Below are 24800 nucleotides of genomic sequence, written 5' to 3' on the forward strand. Positions count from 1 at the left end.
TAGACTTTTTGCTCTTTGAGCACAACTCGAATTGGGAGAGCTTCGGATGGACAGGAGGGAAGGAAAAGGAAGAAAACAAGAACGGCGTGGCAGCTGGATCACCGTGTCGAACCCAACGTGGGACAGGTCCTGAACTGAAGTCGCTGCAACGCATGTAGTATCAAATGGGACAGAGGAGGAACGTCGCACTCTTAAACCACACGATGAAGGCCGGAAACTTCAACAAGCAGCGAGCGGCTTCTTGTTTGCGACGCAAGAATTCCTGATGACCTTGTGTGTATACACTCAAGATTTTAAAACGCAAACATTTTGCTGATTCAATTCAATTCAAAAGCTTATTGTGTAGCAGGTACAGAAAGTGACATTTTGATTTTTTTTTGGGAGGGGGTGGGCCCCCCATTTTAGTTTTGCTGACTTTACACAAAAATGTACATTATGGCAAGATTAAGAAGCTCACGAATGCTCACCTTTTTGCGAGTGCAATTCTGCCCCGCCCATTACATTTCGGCAAAGTTCGCGAATACTAGAATCTGTCCAGCATTTAATGCCAGGTGTTGAGGACAGATCCCTTTGCTGTAAATAAAAGAGCAGGGACTGGGGAGGGGGGAGGGCTTGGTGGCTCATGGAGTCTCAACAAACCAAAGGAAGGAAGGAAGGACTAAATCCCGTTAACCGTTAAGATCGAGAGTCAATCCACTTTATGTACCTCTGGGGCCCTCCACAGTTTGCAGAAGAAATGCCCGTTACTGCACTCACCCCCCCTCCCGCCATGAGTCTGGTTCCAACGTGGATCTGAAAGGAAGGTGCAGCGAGTGTCATTTGATTCTCAGCATAGTTCATTTAGCTAATTTGTGTGCGTGTGCTTGTGCGTGTGGGGGCGGGGGTGTGGAGAGAAGGAGCAGCAGGTGGGGCATGAATGTGTTGAGAACTTGAAAGATCTCTAGATCGAGAGCTCACCTCTGCTGTGCAAGATTAAATTCAGAAGAAAAAAATATTTAATTACACTGCCCACCCATCTCCCATACAAATCCATCAATACCCTCTTCTCGAACTCGTCTTTCCCACGATAGGTGTAGCACATTGCTTCCTTCTGCGCACACTTTTGTTATAAAGAAACATTTCCTTAGATTCCATGAGCTGAGATATACATATTGTATTGCTGGTTTATAATAACCCTCATCCCTCCCTCCCTCACCACGCCACACCACCCACCCACCCTCCCCCTCCCACCACCCCCTCCCCAAATCTCTGTACAATCAGTGCAGCCGAGAGGTTGCCTCTGGGAAGATGAAGTCTTGATGGCTTTCGCAGCAATGCTCCGCCGATTAGCAGAGAGCAAAAGAGATCAGCTCCCAAACCCGAGTGGGGACAGTCCGGGAGGTAGGGGGTGGCAGGAGGGGGAGGGGGAGGCTTCCATTCAGGGATGCACCGAGAAGCACCTTCCTCGTCGCTCTCCGCGATGTTACCTAGGCACAAGAAACAAAAGGTAACCAACTTGAACAGAGACGCACAAGCCCGAACGCAGCTGAATTTCCTGCTAGCCTCTTCTTGATGCACCGACTCTTGCTGGGTTAGGGATTCAGAATGACCCTCTGGTATCCTGACTAAAATTGGAGGGGATACAGAGAATCTGAAAATCATTTCAGTGCGGAAGAGGCCCTTCGGCCCATCTAGTCTGCATTGATATGCAAGAAACCCCTGACATCTCACAAGGATGTCGCCTGGGATGGAGCAGTTGAGCTATAAAGGAAAGACTGGTTAGGCATGGAACGTTTTCTTTGGAGCACAGAAGGCCAAGGGGGTATACAATTGCGAGGGAGTATGGACATGGTGAGTTGGGAGCATAGTTTGTGGGTGAGGGGCTTCAGAGGACATTTGTGAAAAAACTTTTTCAGAGGGTGGGAATCTGGAATGCACTGCCTGGGAAAGTAATGTGGGCCAAAATTATAAGAACATAGAACTAGGAGCAGGAGTAGGCCATGTGGCCCCTCGAGTCTGCTCTGCCATTCAATAAGATCATGGCTGACTCTTCGTGGACTCAGCTCCACTTACCCACCCACTGACCATAACCATAATTCCTTTACTGTTCAAAAATTTATCTATCCTTGCCTTAAAAACATTCAATGAGGTGGCCTCAACTGCTTCACTAAGCAGGGAATTCCACAGATTCACAACCCTTTGGTGAAGAAGTTCCTCCTCAACTCGGTCCTAAATCTGCTCCTCCTTATTTTGAGGCCATACCCCTATTTCTAGTTTCACCTGCCAATGGAAACAACTTCCCTGCTTCTATTTTATCCAATCCCTTCATAATTCATATGTTTCTATAAGGTCCTCCCTCACACCCCCCCGAATTCCAATGAGTATAGCCCCAGTCTACTCAGTCTCTCCTCATAAGCCAACCTTCTCAACTCTGGAATCAACCTATATAAATCTCTGGATGAGCACTTGAAATATAATATTCAAGCACATGTATAAGTGCAGGAAAATGGGATTAGCATGACTTTAGCAGTAGATATTGTTGGTGCAGACTCGATGGGATGAAAGGTCTTTCTTGTACGGTATGAGTCTATGCTTCAACATGGAATCTAGGCCAAGGCAGTCCACGCCAGCCAGGTTGCGCAGGGGCTAACGTTAGGTGACATTTCTTCACTCAGCGGGCAACAAAACCTTGAACTCTCTCTGAACCCAAGCTGCTCAGGCCGAAGGTCAACAGAAACTTTTGTAACCCAGTGTGGCAGATTTTTACAAAGTGAAATAGTGGGTGCAGGAAATCTAAGTTAAAAATGGAGACTGCTGGAAAGACCCTGTGGCGAGAGAAACAGAGCAAATGTTTTCTGGTCATTCGGACCCCCATTTTCTCACTGTACTGAGACTTTTTGCGCTATTTTTCTCTCTCCGGATGCTGCTGCATGTCGCTCACTCCAACCAGGAGATCTGCTGCCATGATCCATCACACTCATCTGCTCTCTGCTGTCCTCCCGCATCTAATGCAGCTCGTCTGCAACCACTTCAGATGCTGCCTGACCTCGATAGGTTGTCAGGCTAAGGTATTCGGGAAGGAAGGTGGATAAGATGGAATTAAGCTACGGATCAGCCAAGGCCTAAATGAATCGCAGGGCAGGTTCAAGGGGCTGAATGGCCTCCTTTTCCTATGACCGACAGTACCAACATGTCAGTCACAGCCTAGAAATATAGGAAACAGGAGTAGGCTGTTCAGCAGCTGATCATCAAATTCAATGTCCTGAGCTCCTCTTGCCCCCATATCCCTTGATCCCTTTAGCCCCAAGAGCTATACCTAATTTCTTCTTGAAATCACACAACATTTTGGCCTCAACTACTATCTGTGGGACTGAATTCCACAAATTCACCAACCTCTGGGTGAAGAAATTTCTTCTCCCCTCAGTTCTAAAACGTTTATCCCCTTATTCTCAAACTATGGACCCTAGCTCTGGACTCGCCCACCGTTGGGAACATTCTTTCTGAATCTACCCTGCCTAATCCTGTTAGAATTTTATACATTTCTATGATATCCCCTCTCTCTTGCAATGAATATAATCCTAACTGACTTGGTAGCTCCTTATGCCTCAGACCTGCCATCCCAGGAATCAGCCTGCACTCCCTCTATAACGAGGACATCCTCCCTCAGATAAGGGCATCAAAACTGCACACAATACACCAGGTGTGGCCTCACTAACACCCTATACAACTGCAGTAAAACAGCCCTATTCCGATACTCAAATCCTCTGATAAAAGGTCATCCAGACTTGAAACGTTGACTCTATTCTCTCTCCACAGATGTTGGCCTGCTGAAACTTTCCAGCATATTCCACAATATTTTGCTTTAATCACTTTCTCATAACTAAATTAATTGGCATGGTGGTATAGTGGTTAGCACTGCTGCCTCACAGCGGCAGGGAGCCGGGTTCAATTCTGGCCTCGGGTGACTGTGTGGAGTTTGCATACTTTCCCCCGTGTCTGCGTGGGTTTCATCCGAGTGCTCCGGTTTCCTCCCACAGCCCAAAGATGTGCAGATTAGGTTGCTTGGCCATGTTAAATTAACCCTAGTGTCAAGGGAATGAGCAAGGTAAATATGAGGGCTTATGGGAATAGGGCCTGGGTGGGATTGTGGTCGGCACAGACCTGATGGGCCGAATGGCTTCCTTCTGCACTGTAGGGATTCCATGATGTGCATTTTCCAGAATGAGGAACCGGGACTGGCTTCTTTCCCTGCCTTGGTACACAGGCAGCTCAGAGAACTGCAGCCTCTTTTCTATGCTCTTGGGTCAGAATGCAAACCATTCAAAAACAGAGGCTGTGATTCTGATCTGTGCAGCTCATTAAGGTGCAGTATTTATTAAATGAACCATTGGAGGGAGCTGTGAGGCCAACATTTTGTCAGATAATCCTTTTTTAAACCATCAACCCGCGAAGATAATTTCTTTGAGTTGCTAGAAACCAGCAGGAAGTGACGCAGAGGCATTCTCTCCTCACTCGCACCACTGCATCCTACACTGATTCATCAAGCCAATGAATTGAGCAGTTTTACAAAATGATTGTTGGATATGAAGGCTGTCTCATGAGGAAGGTTGAACAGGCTAGGCTTATTTCCGTTTTTTAAAATTCTTTCATGGGATATGTGCACCACTGGCTGGGCCAGCATTTGTTGCCCGTCCCCAATTAGTCAGAGGTTTACAACATGGAAACAGAGGCCCAACTTGTCCATGCCACCCTTTTTTTTTAAACCACGAAGCTAGTACCAATTGCCTGCGCTTGGCCCATATCCCTCAAGACTCACCTTACCCATGTAACTGTCTGAATGCTTTTTACATGTACCCGTCTCTACTACCACCTCTGGAAGTGCGTTCCAGTCACTCTCCACCCTGAGAGAGAAAAAATTGTCCCTCTGGACCTTTCTGTATCTCTCCCTTCTCACCTTACATCTATGCCCTCTAGCTTTAGACTCCCCTATCTTTGGGAAAAGATATTGACTATCTAGCTGATCTACGCCCCTCGTTATTTTAAAATGACCCATGAAGTCAGTGTCTCACTCGGCCATTTCAGAGGACGGTTAAGAGTCAACCACATTGCTGTGGCTCTGGAGTCACATGTAGGCCAGACCAGCAAAGATGGCAAATTTCCTTCCCTAAAGGGACGCTGATAAACCAGACGGGTTTTTCCGACAACTGACAATGGTTTCATGGTCATCAGTAGATCTTTACTCCCAGATTTTTATTCAGCTCACCACCTGTGGTGGTGGGATTCAAACCCAAATCCTCAGAGCATTGCTCTGTATCTCTGGATTACTAGTTCAGCGACAATACCACTATGCCAATGCCTCCCCTAGACTGTTGGGAGTCTAGAAGCTGGAAATCAAACCTGGCGCTGTGAGGCAGCAGTGCTAACCACTGTGCCGCCCCGCTGATGATATCTAAAGGAGCTCTCTGATTGGGGTGGAGTTCTCCCTTTGCAAAAGGTAATTCAGGGCCAGAGTAATCTTCTGGACTTGTTCCAATTGCTGAATTGGGTCAGAGATGAATTTCCCTAGTGTTTTCCAAACCCCCTAAATTGGCTTGGATTAACTAGCCTTCCACTAAACGCAGGATATCTGAGAATTGCGCAAAGATGAAGAGCGTATATATAGAGACACCATTTATTACTGTTGCTTGCGAGAGACAGGGTGTACCAGAGGATTTTTATCTGTCTTTCATTGTTACAATGTCCCATTAGAGAAAGATGCAGTCAAGAGATTAGCAGGCTGAGATATTCTGAGTGAGAACAGACTGATATCTATGGTCAATACTGCTCCTTTGTCAAAGCAACAGAAGGTCTATAATCACAACCAACATCTTGCTCAAGGGGCCACTTCCCAGAAATGCTGAAACATACAGCACAAGACCATGCTTGACTGGCTGGCTGATTGATGTTAAAGATGAAGTGGATCTGTTTATGGTTACCCACACAGCTCTTGACACTGACCCTGACCATGGGCTCAGTGCAAACCCTGACAAAATACAGCCATGTTCAATTCTTCTACTTCAAGGGAATCCATCAATTGGCACATGGAATTGAACGCTTGCTGAGGGCTGGCAGAGGGTATGTAGAGGTGAGCGAAGCAGCCAAAGAGAGTCTGGGACGGGGCTAGATCGTAACAACTTACGGGAGCTTACAGGAAACTAAGTTCTGTTAACACAGATTAAAACCAGAGCACCCGGCAATATGATTCCAGTGTCTAAAATACAAGGGGACTCTCAACACCTGCAACAGGATTTCAGCACATGGGCTGGTCAGAGTTCTGCTTTACAGAAAGGTCACCTCCCTCCACAGACTGGGAGAGGTACCGGCAGCTTTGTTGTACTGGAGGGGTTTGCAGTGTCCCCCTGCTCTGCAGCAGAGGTGGGGGGGCAGGGGGTCGCAGAACTCCTTGCCCTGCAGCAGAGGGGTGGGGTTGCAGAACCCCTCACCCTGCAGTGGATGGGGTATACAATACCACCAGACACTGTTTCAGTTACAGCTGTCTCATGCAGGATTCAAGGTTGAACTAACTAACTTACATTGAGCCTTTCAAAAATTTAGAATTCATATTAAAAGGGTCTTGCAACGAACTGGTGTGTTGTACAGTAGGAAACACAGCAATCAACTTGCAGACAGCAAGTTCATAACTGTGAAAATACCAGATAATTTATTTGAAGAAATGTTGCTTTTGAGATAAGTTTGCCAGGGAAAGAACTTACCCATGCTGCTCTGAAATAGAGGAATGGCGGCTTTTACAACTCAGTTTAATATCCTATCTGAGGGCGATACCTCCACCAGTGCAGTGCTCCCTCAGTGCTGCAGCGAAGTGTCAGCTTGGATATTGTGCTCAAGTGCTCTGAAGAGTGACTTGAACCCATCGAGACAGGAATGCTACCAGCGAGACAAAGCTGACGAGCGAGGGAAAGGCATCTATTCCGGCTCACGGAGGAAAAGTCGCTCTTTCTCCTCCACTATAGGAAAGATGTAGAAGCTATTGAAAGGGTGCAGAGGAGATTTACAAGGATGTTGCCTGGACTGGGAGGCATGCCTTATGAAGTTAGGTTGAGGGAGCTGGGACTCTTTTCCCTGGAGAGACGAAGGTTGAGAGGCGACCTGATAGAAGTTTACAAAATGTTGAGAGGAATAGATAGGGTGGACTCTCAGAGGCTATTTCCCCGGTTTGAAATGGTCGCTACGAGAGGACACAGATTTAAGGTGCGGGGAGGGAGGTTCAGAAGTGATGTTAGGGGTAAGTTTTTCACTCAGAGGGTGGTGAGTGAATGGAATCGGCTGCCGTCAGTGGTGGTGGAGGCGAACTCGCTGGGGTCTTTTAAAAGACTTCTGGATGAGTATATGGGGTTTAATGAGATTGAGGGTTATAGATAGGTCTGTAGGTTGGTAGGTGATGTGGTCGGCGCAACTTGTGGGCCGAAGGGCCTGTTTGTGCTGTAGTGTTCTATGTTCTATGTTTACAGTCAGCAACCAGAAACTGGCAGCCGCTCTTGTCCCATGAGGGAAACAGGGCTATGAAAGGGTGGGCTGGGGAGCAGATGGATAGAACGCTTACTGCACAACATTAATCTAGTGGCGAAATAGCTCATTCTTTCACACACACTCAGCCTCGTTGAAGTGTGAAGGGCAGTGATACACCACAAGGAAAAAGGATGAGGCTAACTGATAAAGACTGCACAGGCAGAAACCTCTGACAACTAAGTGAAAACGTGGAGATGCCGGCGTTGGACTGGGGTAAACACAGTAAGAAGTCTCACAACACCAGTTAAAGTCCAACAAGTTTATTTGTAGCAAACACCACTAACTTTCCGAATTGACTGTTCCTTCGTCAGGTGGGTGGGAGTTCTGATCACAAACAGGGCATACAAAGGCGTAAACTCAATTTACATGAATAATGATTGGAATGTGAGTCTCTACAGCTAATCAAGTCTTAAAAGGTAGTGACAACGTGAGTGAAGAGAGCATTAAAAGATGTGTATTGTTTCCAGACAGAAAAGTTAGTGAGATTTTACAAGTCCAGACAAGTTGTGGGAATTACAGATAGTGTGACATGAACCCAAGATCCCGGTTGAGGCTGTCCTCATGTGTGCGGAACTCGCCTATCAATCTCTGCTCAGTGACTCTGCACTGTTGCGTGTCGTGAAGGCCGCCCTGAAGAACGCTTACCCGAAGATCAGAGGCCGAATGCCCGTGACCGCTGAAGTGTTCCCCAACAAGAAGAGAACAGTCTTGGCTGGTGATTGTCAAGCGGTGTTCATTCATCTGTTGTCATTCCAATCATTATTCATGTAAATTGAGTTTGCCTTTGTATGCCCTGTTTATGATCAGAACTCCCACCCACCTGACGAAGGAACAGCCAGTTCCGAAAGCTAGTGGTGTTTGCTACAAATAAACCTGTTGGACTTTAATCTGGTGTTGTGAGACAGCTAAGTGAAGGAGCGGACAACTTCGTGGAGACAGAACGACGAGTCGGGCAGACAAAGCAGGCCAGGGAAGGGGGTTCACTCACCCGAAAGGTGGTCACATGATTCATGTTTCTAATCATCCTCCCCCCTGCCCTCGACAGTTTTATAAAATTGGAACTATATTCCTCAGAAGAATGAGGAGCGATCTGCTTGAAATATCAATGTTTCGGGAGGGACTTGGCAAAGCAGAGGTTGCTTTCCCTGACTGGGGAATCTAGAACATAGGGAACAGTCTCAGGATAGGAAGACAATCATTTAAAGTTTATTCATTAGTTACAAGTTGGCTTATATTAACACTGCAATGAAGTTATTGTGAAATTCCCTGAGTTGCCACATTCCGGTGCCTGTTCAGGGACACTGAGGGAGAATTTATCCTGGCCAATGCACCTAACCAGCACGTTTTTCAGACTGGGAGGAAACCAGAGCATCGAAGGAAACCCACACAGAATGTTCAAGCTTCACACAGTGACCCAAGCCGGAAGTCGAACCCAGGTCCCCTGGCGCTGTGAGGTAGCAGTGTTAACCACCATGCCGTCCCATTCTTTCCCTTACAAAGGAGGTTTTGGCCTCAGTTCCATTAACAGCCCTCCCCTCCCCAGTTTGAAGCAGCTCAGACTGGAAGTCCTCAGCATCAATCTGGGCAGATATCCCAGCAACACCGTGGGTTGGTGTGGCAATGCACTGTGTCTCATTCTGAATCAATCATTTCCCCTCTCAGTCCACCAGCAGCAAACAGCCCCCGTAGTTAGCACAGGAAAAACCAGCTAGACGTTAGCAGAAACATGAAAAATTAACATCCAGAAGGTTCAACCTGGTAGGTAATTCCAAGCAGAGAAAACTCAACCAATTAAAATCAGGTTTGGTTGTAATGTGGTCTGGAATATTTTATAAGATTTATAATGGAGGTCAAACATCTAACTGCCCAACTTGGTCTTTAGTAATCATAGGATCCCTTCAATTCAGGAGGCCACCATTTGGCCCATTGAGTCTGCAAAGACCTTCTGAAGAGCATCAGATCCAGACACCCCCCTGCAACCGAACACATGCAAAATCGCTAATCCACCCAAACTGCACAGTAGGGCCAAGCCACCTACCCCATCTTGCCCCACTACCTAGCTCGTGCTCACTGACACCTGCTCACTGATCAAATGACCATGCAGAGGGAGGGAACCTTACAACATCATAACCTTAATCACAGGGTCCCTGTAGTGCAGAAGGAAGCCATTTGGCCCATCGAGTCTGCACTGCCTCCCCTGATCTGCCAGGTAGGGTAGGAAACAGGTGCAGGACTGTTCTGGTGAGATACCATCTCCTTTCTTAGTGGTGAAAGGGAGTTACAATGTGGAGATGCCAGCATTAGACTGCGGTGACACAGGTCAAAATCCAACAGTTTTATAGGAATGATAGATTTTGGAGTGTTCCTCCTTCATCAGGCAAGAGGGCGTTACAGTGTGGACTGGGGTGGGCACAGTGAGACATCTTATAATACCAGGTTAAAGTCCAACAGGTTTACTTGGAATGATAGATTTTGGAGTGTTGCTCCTTCATCAGACAAGAGGGAGTTACGATGTAGAGATGCCGGTGTTGGGCTGGGGTGGGCACAGTGAGAAGTCTCAACGCCAGGTTGAAGTCCAACAAGTTTATTTGGAATCACAAGCTTTTGGAGCACTGCTCCTTCATCAGGCGAGAGGGAAACCCACACAGACATGGGGAGAATGTTCAAGCTTCACGCAGACTGACCCAAGCCGGGAATCGAATCCAGGTCCCCCTGGCGCTGTGAGGTAGCAGTGTTAACCACCATGCCGTCCCATTCTTTCCCTTACAAAGAAGGCCCTGACGTCTCGAACTGGCTTCGACATAAGCTGGAATCTCAGGAATGCGATTCCCTCCCAGATCAAAGCACAAAAAAAATCCCATAATCCAGGTTTATGAAAGCAGAATGCCACTTATCCAGCTGCCAATGAACCAGTGCTTGCATTATCAATGGGCGCAATGCAATCCTTAAAACCCAGGTAAAGAGCCTCAAATCCCATGTAATAAAAAGGGAATTTAGCTTATTCAGTCACAGTAAGCCACAAGCTCCACTCCTGCGTCTTGGTGGTGCTTTGAAGATCGATGAATCATCACCAGCACGTGTTCATTCTGCGCAGAATAGCTTTGCTTAGGATCCATGACATCTCTCAGTGGGGGCAATCTTCACGGCCTGCCTCTCTCTGCACTAAGATGAATCAAGCTCCCAGAGTTCAAACAACAAAATTTTAACCTAAATAAATATCTGAAGTGAAGATAAGGGACAAAGTTCATAACTTAAATGGGGGCAAACATTATATAAACATGTTGGGAATAGTAGAGGTAATACAGGAAGCCACAGGAAAAAAAAAGTGGCAGCAATAACGTTTATGGAGCTGACATAACACTGTACAGAGCAAACCGTATGGGGAAAGAAACATCGGAAATAAGAGGCCATTCAGCCCCTCTAATTTACTCTGCCATTCAATTAGATCATAGCCCATTGTCTAACTTAACACCATTCTCCCCAACCTATCCCTTGACGATTTCACAATCTAGAAATCTATCAACCGCTGTCTTGAACAGACTTAATGGCTGAGTTACCACAGCTCCCTGAGGTAGATAATTCCAAAGATTTACCACCACGAGTGAAATGAATTCCTCCTCATCTCCACTGGACAGCACAGTGGTGAGCACTGCTGCCTCAGTGCCAGGCACCTGGGTTCGATTCCTGGCTTGGGTCACTGTCTGTGCAGGGTATGCATGTTCTCCCCACTTCTCTGTGGGTTTGCTCCTGTTTCCTCCCACAGACAGAAAAACATGCAGGTTAGGTTGGATCGGCCATGCTAAATTCTCCGTCAGTGTACCCAAACAGGCGCCAGAGTGTGGTGACGAGGAGAGTTTCACATTAACTTCATTCCAGTGTTAATGTAAGCCTACATGTGATACTAATAAATAAACTTTAAAGATGGAGGGGAACCTATAGATGTAGTGTATTTAGATTTCCAAAAAGTATTTGACAAGATGGCACATTCCACGCTGGTGCACAATGTAAAAGCCCATGGAACTGGTGTTAGCATGGATTGATACTGGCAGCCTGAGGTAACAATGGCATGAATGATGGTTTTAGCAGTAGATAAGCTCAGACAGAGGTGAAGTCTGACAATGTTATGGAGGTGGAAATAGGCAGTGTTAGGGATGGCACACACGAGGCAACGGAAACTTGGCAGCACAACAGCCCAGATTCCCCTTTTTTTGTGGTCTTTGTCTATTCGGTGCAGGGTATTTACAATACGGTCATGTACAAAAATTACACATTCACTCCCTCCAATTCTGGCAAATAATTTATATTTCCTCCCCTTCTCAAAATGCTGAGTAGCAAAGGTGGAGTAAGACCCCCGAGCGCCCCAGACAATGGCCCGCTCCCCGAGCGCCCCAGACAATGGCCATTCCTCAAGCATTGACAACGATCATTCCTAAGAACATACACAGGAGTACGGTCACATGGCTCCTACAAGCCTGGTGTACTATTCAATCATGGCTGCTCAGTGCTTTAACTTCAACATTCTGCCTCACCCTCAGGTCTCCATGTTTCAGGCCAGTTAAATATTCACAGCCTATTTAACTGTGAATGGAACCATAGGTAGCTTCACCCTACCTACATCAGTGGTGGCAAACAAAATTTTTATTAAGGTTCTTGTGCAAATTTAAACTTCAATAAACGTGGGGGTACACTTAATAGAAACAAACTACAAATGCCATTCGATAGCACGATTCAAAAAGTCTTTGAAATGTTAATGCCACTGTTAATGTTCATTGCTCTGAAGCCTCCAGCAGCAACTGGAGAACGTTTGCAATGGGTTGGAAAATCAGATTCAATGACGCATCACCAGACATGATTATGTTGAAGCTCAGAAGTGTGAATTTCATTGCCATAAAGCTTCATGAATCATGCTTCAAGTGGAAAGTATTAAAATTTCATGTCGCACACGGACTTTTACAAACTCCTCACACTGACCCCGATAACATTTATTCCCAAGCCTTCTCCTGTGCAAGGGGAGGTGATGGCCTAGTGGTATTAGCACTAGACTATTAACCCAGAAACTCAACTAATGTTCTGGATTCAAATCTCTCCAAGGCAGATGGTGAAATTTGAATTTTTTTAAAAATCTGCAATTGAGAACCTAATGATACCATTGTCGATTGGGTGGCAAAGCAGTTAGCACTGCTGCCTCTCAACCTTTAGGGAAGGAAATCTGCCATCTTTAACTGATCTGGTCTACATGCGATTCCAGATCCAGAGCAACGTGGTTGACCCTCAAGTACCTTTGAACAAGGGTAACTTGGTATGGGCAATAAACGCTGGCCAGTCAGCGATGTATTTATTTGATAATACATTCACTAGCTTTTGGGGTTAGTCCCTTCGTCAGGTGAATGTATTCAAGAGGTGGGTGGATATAGCACTTGGGGCAAATGGGATCGAAGGTTATGGAGAGAAAGCAGGATTAAGCTATTGAGTTGGATCAGCCATGATTGCCATTCACCTGATGAAGGGACTAACCCCGAAAGCTAGTGAGTGTACTATCAAATAAATCGGTTGGACTTAAACCTGGTGTTTACCCCAGTCCAACGCCGGCATATCCACAACAGTCAGCGATGCCCATGTCCCACAAATGAATTAAAAAAGGAAACATTTCTGTTAATTGTTTTCTTCTCATCAACCAATTTTCTAGCTGCGCTGATAGCAATTCTTTTCAGCGATGTGTTTGAAATTTTCTAGCAAGAGAGATCTTATCAAACACCATCTTCAAATCTATATGTATACACTTACTACAATGTCCTCATCTATCAATCACTTCCTCAGAAAAGCTAGTACATCAGATTAACGTGACTGGCCTTTAACACATGTGGCAACTGTCCTTGGTTAACCAATGCATTTCGAAACATATCTTAACTATACCTGGAATTGTGGAATCAAACAGCCTACCCACAACTTTTCCCTTACTCAGCAAGGCCGTACCTCTGTTCTTGCCGTACAGATTCTGAAGTTTGGGGAACCGGGCTGGCTTTCGATGCCTCAGAACCGTCCTGTACATTTCCTGTTGTAGGTCCAACTTCGGAGGTAGTTAAGGGTTCTTCCTCGCTGTCCAAGAAAGTTAAGACAGTGCAGCTTCATTAGCAAGAGTATGTGCCCCTCCTTGAGCCTTTGTAGAAACTATTTGCTTAATAAAACTCATTAAAAGTTAACCATATCAATATTTTTAAAAATATATTAGGATAGCACAGCAGGCTGTTCAGAACAAAGTGCAAAAAAATCTACTGTTCCAAAAGCTAATGTTCCACAGCCACTCATCTCGCCTGTTTGGATAGATGTAAAGGATCCCATGGTGCTATTTCGAAGAGGAGGGGTGTCATCTGCTGTGTCCTGGCCAATATCCATTCCTCAATCAGCACCCCAAAAGCAGACATCTGGCCACAGTCACATTACAGTTTGATAGAGTTTGCTGTGTGCAGATTAGCTGCCGCGTTTCTTAAGATTACAATAGTGGCTACAGTTGAAAGAAGTATTTCATCGGGTGTAAAGTGCTTTGAGAGGTATGGTGGGCCGTGAAAAGTGCAATATAGAACATAGAAGTTAGGAGCAACAGGAGGCCATTTGGCCCTTCTAGCCTGCTCTGCCATTCATTACAGTCATGGCTGATCCAACTCAATAGCTTAATCCTGCTTTCTCTCCATAACCTTTGATCCCATTTGCCCCAAGTGCTACATCCACCCACCTCTTGAATACATTCAATGTTCTGGCATCAACTACTTCCTGTGGTAATGAATTCCACAGGCTCACCACTCTTTGGGTAAAGAAATGTATCCTCACCTCTGACTTAAATGTATATAAATCCAAGTCTTGCTCTCTGTTATTTTCCCCATTGGGGTTAAAGACCTTTCCTCAGCTAGAGTATTTCCCTTTCAAACACTGTCAGAACTGCTGCAGCTGTTTTATTTCTGCTTTTGATTATCAGCTTTTGCAAATCCTTTTACATTCACTGAAGCAGCTTAGTGAATTCCGACTGCATGGTCAGAGGCTGGTTTGAACCAACTTTTGAGTGGCTTTTGAATGAGGGTGAGTGTTCTCACAGCAATTTCTTTGTTTTAATTACTCGGATCCCTGTACCCGGTCCCACTCCTGGCTAGGGGCCGCACCACTGGTCTCTGAACCTTTATGCTACAGTGAGGCTCATGGATCATATAGTCATCCGGCCAATTCCCAATTACGTGACCACGGCCACAATGGATAATTCACGTCTTTGTGCCAGCTATCCAAAGACAAAATAGGACCAAAACAAGCTGTGTGAATCTGCTGCAGATGTGAAACAAATTTAAGAACATTCCAGGTTTTCATTATGAAGTCTTTTTCACTTGTTGGTTTTCTGGAAGTCTGAATTAAAAAGGAACAGACTTCACAATGACATTAAAGAGCAACAAAAAAACATTTCAGCACAGGAACAGGCCCTTTGGCCCACCAATCATGTTGTCCCATCCAGACAAACTGCCTTTATCCCTCTATATCCCGCCTGTTCATGTGCCTATCCAGATTAAGTCAGATGCTTCTACAGCTACCTGAAGAGCAAAAATTAGCCAACAGCATAATTAAAGACTCCACGCACCTCTTCCACCTTCTTCCGTTGGGAAAAAGATACAAAAGTCTGAGGTCACATATCAACTCAAGAACAGCTTCTTCCCTGCTGCCAAACTTTTGAATGGACCTACCTTGCATTAAGTTGATCTTTCTCGACACCCTAGCTATGACTGTAACACTTATTCTGCACTCTCGTTTCTTTCTCTATGAACAGTATGCTTTGTCTGTATATCGCGCAACGATTCTTTTCACTGTATACTAATACATGTGACAATAATAAATCAAATATCAAATCAAAAGAATGACTCTGCTAAGATTTGGGACATGTTGTACAGAACCTTAGTTAGGCCTCATTTAGAATATTGTGTACAATTCTGGTCACCACACTACCAGAAGGAAGTGGATGTTTTGGAAAGGGTACAGAAGAGGTTTACAGGATGTTGCCTGGTGTGGAGAGTATTAGCTATGAAGACAGGTTGGAGAAACTTAGTTTGTTCTCACTGGAATGGTAGAGATTGAGGGGTGGCCTGATACAAGATTATGAGTGGCATGGACAGAGTGGATAGTCAGATGTTCTTTCCTAGGGTAGATACGTCAAATACGTAGGTTTAAGGTGCATGGGGAAAAGTTTAAAGATGTGCAAGGCAAGTTTTTTTTATACAGAGGGTGCTGAATGTCGAACGCGCTGCCAGGGAGGTGATAGGAGCAGGTACGATAGCATCATTTAAGGGGCAAATAGCTGAATACATGAACAGGATAGGAGGATACAGGCTCCGTAAGTGCGTTCAGTTTTAGTTCAGGCAGCCATCATGATTGGTACAGACCTGGGGGGGGGCCGAAGGGCCTGTTCCTGTGCTGTACCTCTCTTTGTAACCTTTCCCTCCTAGCACAGGCTCTGAGATCCCCACAGTATCCCTGTGACTTTGGGTAGCTGAACTTACACTCCATCACTCTGGAGTTCAGCATATTGCACACCCAAACTCCTCTTGGCCTCCTCAAATTACAGCTTCCATTTATAACTCCACTCATCGCCTACGTCCCAAAGAGTTTCAACATAACTTCTGCAACAGCTCAGAGATGCAAATCCATCTTGCTCTGAATAGTTTCAGTTCACCATTCTACTTTTCAGCTTTGCTTAACTGCAAACAAAGACCACCTGGTGACCTGTGGATAACAATCAAGCCCGATTTCTTGCGACACAACCATTCAAGACACAATGATTAAAATACGTACCTTGTGCGCGTTTTAGCTTCTGGACTTTTCACCTCAGAAGGACAGAGGGCTTCTGGCACGGAACCATTGAGAACCGTCACATTTTCCACCTGGGGTGGCGTACCCGTCTTCGTGTTGGCTTCTGATATCTTTTCACGCTCTTCACTGCTGGGTGCGACTGAAGCCTCTGCACAGCCATTGGAGAAATGTTTTTTTTAAACTAATGCTGGACATACTTCAGGCAATTATCTTTTCCCTTCACCTCAAGTAGTAATGACATGCCAGGCTCATGTCCTGGAAGCAATGGCTGCTCCCCCAGTAACATTCCCATTCAGCCATCTTTATCCGAGAGTATAAACAGCACATACTGACAGTGCTATTTGACCACAGAGTGCGTTACAGCTGAACCCAGTCTCATCTCCACTGGATCCAAAGACACACATGCACAAAGACACAGTTAGCAGATACTGATCAAGAACAGGGATTTTTCTTTTAATTCATTCGTGGGACATGAGCATCGCTGGCTGGGCCAGTATTTATTGCCCATCCCGAGTCACCCTTGAACTGAGTGGCTTGCTCGGCCATTTTTAAAGTTTATTTATTAGTGTCACAAGTAGGCTTACGTTAACACTGCAATGAAGTTACTGTGAAAATTCTCTAGTCGCCACACTCCGGTGTCGGGTACACTAAGGGAGAATTTAGCATGGCCAACGCACCCTAACCAGCACGCCTTTCGGACTGTGGGAGGAAACTGGAGCACCCGGAGAAAACCCACGCAGACAGGGGGAAAACATGCAGACTCCTCACAGACACTGACCAAGCCGGGAATCAAACCTGGGCGCCTGAAGCTGTGAGACAGCAGCGCTAACCATTGTGCCACCTAGCTCCATAATAAGAACAAGAACATGAACGGCATAGCAGCACAGAGGCTAGCAATGCTGTCGAACAGCACAAAGGACCCGGGTTCAATTCCGGCTTCAAATCACTGTCTGCGTGGAGTCTGCATGTTCTCCGTGTCTGTGTGGGTTTCCTCCAGTTTCCTCCCATACTCCAAAGACGTGAGGGTTAGGTGGATCGGCCAAGCTAAATTGCTCCTTAGTGTCAGAGAGATTAACAGGGGAGATACCATAGAGTTACAGGTAGCAACTGGGTGGGACTGATGTCGGTGCAGGCTTAAATGGGCCAAATGGCCTATTTCTGACCTGTAGGGATTCTATGATGTAAACAATAGGAGGTGGTCCGAGTGTGGCTCCACTCTTCAAACCCATTTCCACTCCCCCACAAACAGATGCCAAAGGTTTGAGAGACCGTGAAGGAAGGAAGGAACTGACAATAACTTGACTTTCAAAGCCTGAAAGTTCTGCAAAGAGTGAAATTCAGGGCGAAATAAAACCCATTCAAGGCACAAGGAGCAAAATAAATTGACCAGGTGGCAGTCTTTTGCTCTCAGTTTGAACCAATACCCAGAGGCTAATGGTCTGCAAACTGGTCCCATCCTTTAGAAATTCATTTTCTCTTTAGTTCCAAAAGCAGCAGAAGAAAAATTACCGCGAGTGCTAAACGGTTTGCAAAGCCGCCACCACCTCAGCTTGCTTCGCCCACAAGCACAGCTTTCCTCAACTGAAATGGCTGTGGGGAGGCAGGCTTGGCCAGTGCTGAGAGTTGCAAGGTAAATCAGTTCAGTGTTTTGAATGGATTTCCACAGTGAACTAATTAAACTACTGTGGAAGAAGCCAGGCGTGTGATAAGCTCAAATCACAATTGTTACATTACTTTTGTGTCTTAATTTTACCACCTCGAGAGCCTAGAAAATTGCACCGCAACTTGCTGTCTTGCAGTAACATATTACTGCAAATAGCTGCGTAGCTGGTGCCCAAATATCACTGTAGGATTTGGGTGCTTTATTATCCCTGGCTGTGTCATTTATTTATATACATATATTTATATCCCAGTGCTGTGCGCAAGATTTGGATTCAGGTCCAAGAAGATTTCTCACGAACAGGGCGGCACCGTGTTAGCCAAGTCCACGGTAAAGTTTATTTATTTGTGTCACAAGCAGGCTTACATTAACACTGAAACAAAGTCATTGTGAAAATTGCCACATTCCGGCACCTGTTTGGGTACGCAATGGGCAATTTAGCATATCCAGTCCACCTAACTTGCACATCTTTGGACACTGAGGAGCAATTGAGCAAGGCCAATCTATCTGGAGACACGGGGAGAATGTGCAAACTCCACACAGTCACCCAAAGTTGGGATTGAACTTGGTCCCTGATGTTGTGAGGCATCAGTGCTAACTACCGTGCCAACCCAATGATGAGATTATTTATAGTGGTACCTTATGCAAAACAATCAATGGCACATTGTTACAGCTTTTGCCTTTAGGTTTAAAAAAATTAAGACACCATCAAAGTTTAAAGTTAATTGCATTTTTGCCACACTGACTCTCTGCAGTGCTGCTGACAACTTACAGCACTCATTAAAATGGACATTAAATCTCATTCCTGACTTGAGGCACAGGAATACACTGACTTGCAGCCAAGGACAATTAATAGCTCAGAGGAGTGAACGTTTGGCAACAGACTTGGTCGCACAAACATGTTTGCATAAGACAAAAGAAAACTCCACAAACTGGGCTGAGGGGGTTAAATTAGGGCAGGTTGCGTAAGCCAACTCCATCTCAAGGGCAATTAGGGATGGGCAACAAACGCAGGCCTTACTGCTGACATCCACATCCTAAAGAGGAAAACAAAATTATTCCATTAAGTGCTAGAAAAAAAGTAGGGTGCGATCTTACCAGTCGTTGGCGCCATGGGCCCAGCCAAATCTCCATTCACTGTGACGGGATAGGAAAATCCCACCGGTGTGAACAGTGATAACATTCCTGCCTTAATTTATTTGCAATGTACAAAATTATTCTAGGAATTGATGGGAATCGACGGAGGGAAACTATTTCCTTTGGTGGGAAATGCCATTACAAGGGCTAGGGATAACCTAGAGCTAAGCTTTCCAGGACAACGTTCAGAAGTGCTTCTGCGCACAAAAGCGAGAGGAACTCTCGGCTTCACAACTATCTGGCCGCGCTGAGGGATCAATCAAAAATTTCTGAAATGATTTTTTATTCAAGGGATGTGGGTAGTTCCAGCATTTATTGCCCATCCCTAATTGTCCCTGAACTGAGTAGCTTGCTAGGCCACCAGAGGACATTTGAATCAACCACATTGCTGTGGTTCTGGAGTCACATCGGTCACACTGGCTAAGGACGGCAGATCTCCTTCCCTAAAAGATGTTAGTGAACCAGATAAGTTTTTTTTTACAACAATTGACAATGGTTTCATGGTCATCATTAGACTCTTAACTCCAGATTTTTTAAAAATTGAATTCAAATTTCATCATCTGCCATGGTGGGATTCAAACCTGGGTCCCCAGGGTTACCCACGGTCTTTGGAATATGAGCCAATACCACTATGCCATGACCTGCCCCGAAATTTAGACTGTTAGGCAAGAGAATTAAATGTGTGGAACCAAGACAGATAAATAAAGATTACGGATCACCCATAATCTAAATTAATAGAGGAAGGCTTGAAGGGGCTGAATGGCCTCTTCATGTTCCAATGCAACTTTTTACATGTTCCAAAGGAAGAACTTGCACCCTCCTCCATCCCATATGGAGGACAGCCAGACAGGAATATGTGCAATCCACTGGAATCCTGCACACAATCGACTGGAACTGTATTCTGAAGATGAGGAAAAGATCCAATCTGGTTTACTGGAATTCCAGGTTAGTCTGCCATCTTGAACCACGCAATATTGAAGGTAGCCGCATAACACTCACTTGTTTCTATTGTTTTGCTGTGTCCATCGCCACTACTCTGGAGCTCATCCACAGGAGCAGAATTTGTTTCCATAGATACAGGAGAGTTTGTTCGCAAGCGTCCAGAGGGGCTGAAAGAAATTATATCCCAATTAACTGAAGCTTGGCTGGACACAGCTGCTGGCATTTCTCCTCAAAATCCATTTTGGGGTTCCCATTGCTATTTACTTGACTGCTGCTCCTCCTTCAGGATGTGGGGATGGCACAGATATTCTGGTTGACCCTGGGCTATCGCAGTAATGCCACAATTAGCTCAAATTCGGCACAAACTCAGGCCCAGATTAAACGTCCACGCGGACATACTTACTTAGTTTGATCATCATACCAATGCCCCATTTATTTTCTTCCCTTCATCACCAACTCCTCCACTCCTAACCCAATGCCAAGCTTGTACTGGGCAACAGGTAACCTCATCATACCACGTATGCAAATCCAAGACCCTAGGAACGGCATCCAACTGCTGACAGCATTACAGCAGACCCAATCCCACTCTCAACCATCAGCACAGAAGCAGACCCTCCAAGTGAGGCTAGTGACCAGTAATCATGATTGAACAAGCTGGTGGATTATTCTCTTTCCTACTCTGGAGTAGAGATGTTTGCAACTTTACCACTGACCTTTCTCCTCCAGACAGTTGTAGATTCTTATCAGGTGTAGAATTCCATGGGCTATTCACCACTGACCCACTTCCAAAATCCACCTTCTCCAATTACATATAACATCTGCTGATTATTCATTTTATTTGTGTATGCAGCTGTACAGACGCCAATGAAGCTGTTTTTAGGTTGTGTTGTTTTGCCAATAGCACTTGGATTGCTTGCAAGGTGCATAAGTGAGTCAGGATTGATCTACCCTAAGTGCTTGATGTAGACTCAGTGAAAGTTTTATTAACAATGTTAACATAACGTCAGTACCTCTCCAGTTTCCCCTCTACCTCAACAACAGTCTGTTCAAGGCTGAATACATGCCCCATTAAAAACATGCACTTATAAAACACGCTGAATATTGAGAGATGACACTCAATGCTTCAATGGAGTTTAATCAAACAAAAAAGCTGACACTTAAAAGCTTATTTATTAGTGTCACAGTAGGCTTACATTAATACTGCATGAAGTTACTGCAAAAATCCCTTAGTTACCACACTTTGGTGCCTGTTTGGGTGCACTGAGGGAGAATTTAGCACGGCCAACGTACCTAACCAGCATGTCTTTTGGACTATGGGAGGAAACTGGAGCAGCCAGAGGAAAGCCACGCAGACACGGGGAGAATGTGCAGACTCCACACAAACAGTGACCCAAATCTGGAATTGAACCCTAGTCCCTGGCACCATGAGGCAGCAGTGCTGACCATTGTGCACTGAACCAGTGGAGGAGATATTAGGGCCAAACGCTTGTCAAAAGAGGGAGGTTTTAATCAGTCTTGAAAGAGGAGGGAAAGGTGGAAGAGGGAAGAAAAGTTTAGAGTTGGGAATCCAGAGTTTAAAATCCAGGCGGTCCATAAGGTGTGGCAGCCAGTGATGTAGCAGCAAAAGAAGGAATGCGCAAGGAGCCAGGGCTGGGAGAATGTTGAGTTCTCAGTGGGATGTGGTGCTTCAGGGGGTAGCACAGTCAGGAGAGGCAAGGTGATGGAAGGATTTAAATAGGAGGAGAATTTTTAAAATAGAAATGTTGGTGAACCAGGAACCAAGGAGGGTCAGTAAACACAGGAGTGGTGAGTATTTGGACATGGGGAGCAATGTTTTGGGCGAGCTGAGGTTTATGGAGGGTGAAAGATAGGTGGTCATCCTGGAAAAAGTTGCAGTATTTGGATTTGGAGGCAGTAAAGCACGAGCGAGGGGTTTACTCGGATGGAAATGGGTGATGTTATAGCTCGAAGTCGGCACTCTTGGCGGTGGAGAAGATCAAAAATTTCAGCTCGGCTACCCTGCAATGCACTGTGCGCCACTTCACCGTTCATTAAGAACATGTTGCTTCTTAGAAGCTCAAGCAAAGGCCACAACCTGGAGTATAGTGTGCAGTTTTGGTGTCCCTGAGGAAAGTTGTCCTTGCTACAGAGGGGGCGGATCAAAGGTTTACTAGGCTGATTCCTGACATGGCAGGTTTATCGTATGAGGAGAGACCAAGTCAGTTAAGATTATATTGACTGGAGTTTAGAAAAGAGGGGATCTCATCAAAACTTATAAAATTCTAACAGGATTAGACAGGGTAGATTCGGAAAGAATGTTCCTGGTGGTCAGGAATAAGGAGTAAACTTTTTAGAACCGAAGTGAGGAGAAATTTTTTCACCCAGAAGGTGGTGAATGTGTGGAATTCACTACCACAGAAAGTAGTTGAGGCCAAAACTGTTTAAAGCATTTACTTATTGTATTTACTGCTTTAAGAATTGTGAGGGAGTGATTATCAGGCAGTTGTGGCCCATCAGCTTTAATTATCAAGTGTCCACACGGTGAAGCCTTACATTGTTTGCTGGAGCAGACGAGGAAGGAGCATCAGAGAGAAAGCTAAGACTTTACCTGTTAAAAACCTGTTTAAAATAAGTTTAAAGCACTTTGTTCTTTGTAGAACTGTTTAAAGCATTTACTTATTGTATTTACTGCTTTAAGAATTGTGAGGGAGTGATTATCAGGCAGTTGTGGCCCATCAGCTTTAATTATCAAGTGTCCACACGGTGAAGCCTTACATTGTTTGCTGGAGCAGACGAGGAAGGAGCATCAGAGAGAAAGCTAAGACTTTACCTGTTAAAAACCTGTTTAAAATAAGTTTAAAGCACTTTGTTCTTTGTAGAACTGTTTAAAGCATTTACTTATTGTATTTACTGCTTTAAGAATTGTGAGGGAGTGATTATCAGGCAGTTGTGGCCCATCAGCTTTAAATCAGCGCCAAGTTTAAAAGGAGGCCTGGTGTAGATAGCGGGCAGCGTCGGAGCGGGCAGCGGAGTGAGAGGGAAGCAGAGTGAGCTATTAGGGCTTAATATCAAAAAGGGCTGGAAGGTAAAAAGGCCAGGTGGAAAGAACAAGGAAAAAAAAAATTTTTTTTTCAAAACTACTACAGCAAAAAACAAGGAAAATATTTTTTTCCCACAACAAATTATATTGAATAATGGAGGGGCATGTGATGTGCGGTTTCTGTATGATGTGGGAACTGGTGGACCCCAGGGTCCTTCCCAGTGACCATGTCTGCAGTAAGTGCAGGTTGCTGGAGGAGCTCCAGCTCAAGGTGGATGAGCTGGCCTCTGAGCTACAGACACTGAGGCTCATCAGGGGGAGAGAGGGTGTCATTGTCAATGGGGTGCAAGTGACATCCACCCCCCCTAGACTGTCTAAATCTAAGGGTCAGGAACAAAAGGGGGCTGCTGGGAGGAGGAAGGGGGGTGAGGAGCGGAGGCCTCAGCCTCTTAATCTGCATAACAGGCTTGAGGTTCTTGCTTCCAGTCTGGAAGAGGACGAGGCAGGTGAGGTTGGTGAGCAAACTGCACACGGTACAGTGATGCAGCAGGACATAGGCAAAGAGAAGGGGAAAAGGAACGTAGTAGTGATTGGAGATAGTGGGGTGAAGGGTATTGACACTGTCCTTTGTCACAATGACAAAGTGCACAGAAGGGTGTGTTGTCTGCCTGGTGCTCGGGTACAGGATGTCGCAGCTGGGCTGCAGAGGAATCTGGAGTGGGAGGGTGAGAACCCAGTTGTGGTGGTACATGTGGGTGCCAGCGACGTAGGCAAAGTGCGGACTGAGGATCTGGGGAGGGAGTATGAGAAGCTGGGAATGGAATTAAAAAGTAGAACCGACAAGGTGGTCTTCTCTGGGCTACTGCCTGAACCGAGTGCAGACGGGCGTAGGGTTGACAGGATAAAGGAAGTGAATGGGTGGCTCAGAGATTGGTGTGGGAGGAATGGGATCGAATTTATGGGGCATTGGCACCAGTATTGGGGTAGGTGGGACTTGTTCGGGCGGGATGGGGTTGGTCTGAATCGTGCTGGGACCAGAGTGCTGGCGAATCGAGTAAAGAGAACTGTAGACAGGGCTTTAAACTAATTAGGGGGGGGGGAGGGTGCGAGGGTAGGTGATGTTAGGAGGTCGACAGTTAAGGATAGGGTACAGGTAAGGGAAGAGGCTGAGGATGTCCCAAGTGGTGGCGTTACGGCAAATAGGGTCCAGAAGAAGGCTGGGATGAAAGCGCTTTATCTGAATGCACGAAGCATTCGGAATAAAGTGGATGAGCTGGTGGCGCAGATCGACACAAATGGATACGATCTGGTGGCCATTACAGAGACGTGGCTGCAAGGTGACAGGGACTGGGAGATGAATGTACAGGGCTATCAAGTGTTTAGGAAGGATAGGCAGGAGGAAAGAGGGGGTGGCGTAGCTCTGCTGATTAAGGACAGCATCAAGGTGGTAGCAAGGGATGATATCGGAGCCAAAGAGCAGAAAGTGGAATCGTTGTGGGTGGAGATTAGGAACAGCAAAGGGAGGAAGACGCTGGTGGGTGTCGTCTATAGGCCCCCGAATAATGATCTGGAGGTGGGGCGGGCTGTTAACGCGCAAATAAGTGCGGCGTGCAGGAATGGGACGGCAGTAGTTATGGG

The 24800-nt window shown here is 45.8% G+C and overlaps 1 protein-coding gene across 1 annotated transcript in view; it reads right to left on the reverse strand.

The window, feature by feature from the left end:
* Positions 1-1229: 1229 nt before the first annotated feature.
* LOC145361790 (serine/threonine-protein phosphatase 6 regulatory subunit 3-like) overlaps positions 1230-24800 on the reverse strand; it is a 117308-nt gene continuing 93737 nt past the window's right edge. Inside the window, exons 20-23 of the mRNA XM_080217768.1 lie at positions 20180-20289; positions 16366-16531; positions 13519-13641; positions 1230-1466 (exon numbers count right to left, since the gene is read on the reverse strand). Of these exons, the coding sequence (XP_080073894.1) occupies positions 1463-1466; positions 13519-13641; positions 16366-16531; positions 20180-20289 (403 nt within the window). The 3' untranslated portion in view covers positions 1230-1462. The remainder of the gene's footprint in view (positions 1467-13518; positions 13642-16365; positions 16532-20179; positions 20290-24800) is intronic.

This window comes from Carcharhinus amblyrhynchos, chromosome 35, assembly GCF_965287045.1.
Source record: "Carcharhinus amblyrhynchos chromosome 35, sCarAmb.v2.hapA, whole genome shotgun sequence".
NCBI classification, from domain to species: domain Eukaryota; kingdom Metazoa; phylum Chordata; class Chondrichthyes; order Carcharhiniformes; family Carcharhinidae; genus Carcharhinus; species Carcharhinus amblyrhynchos.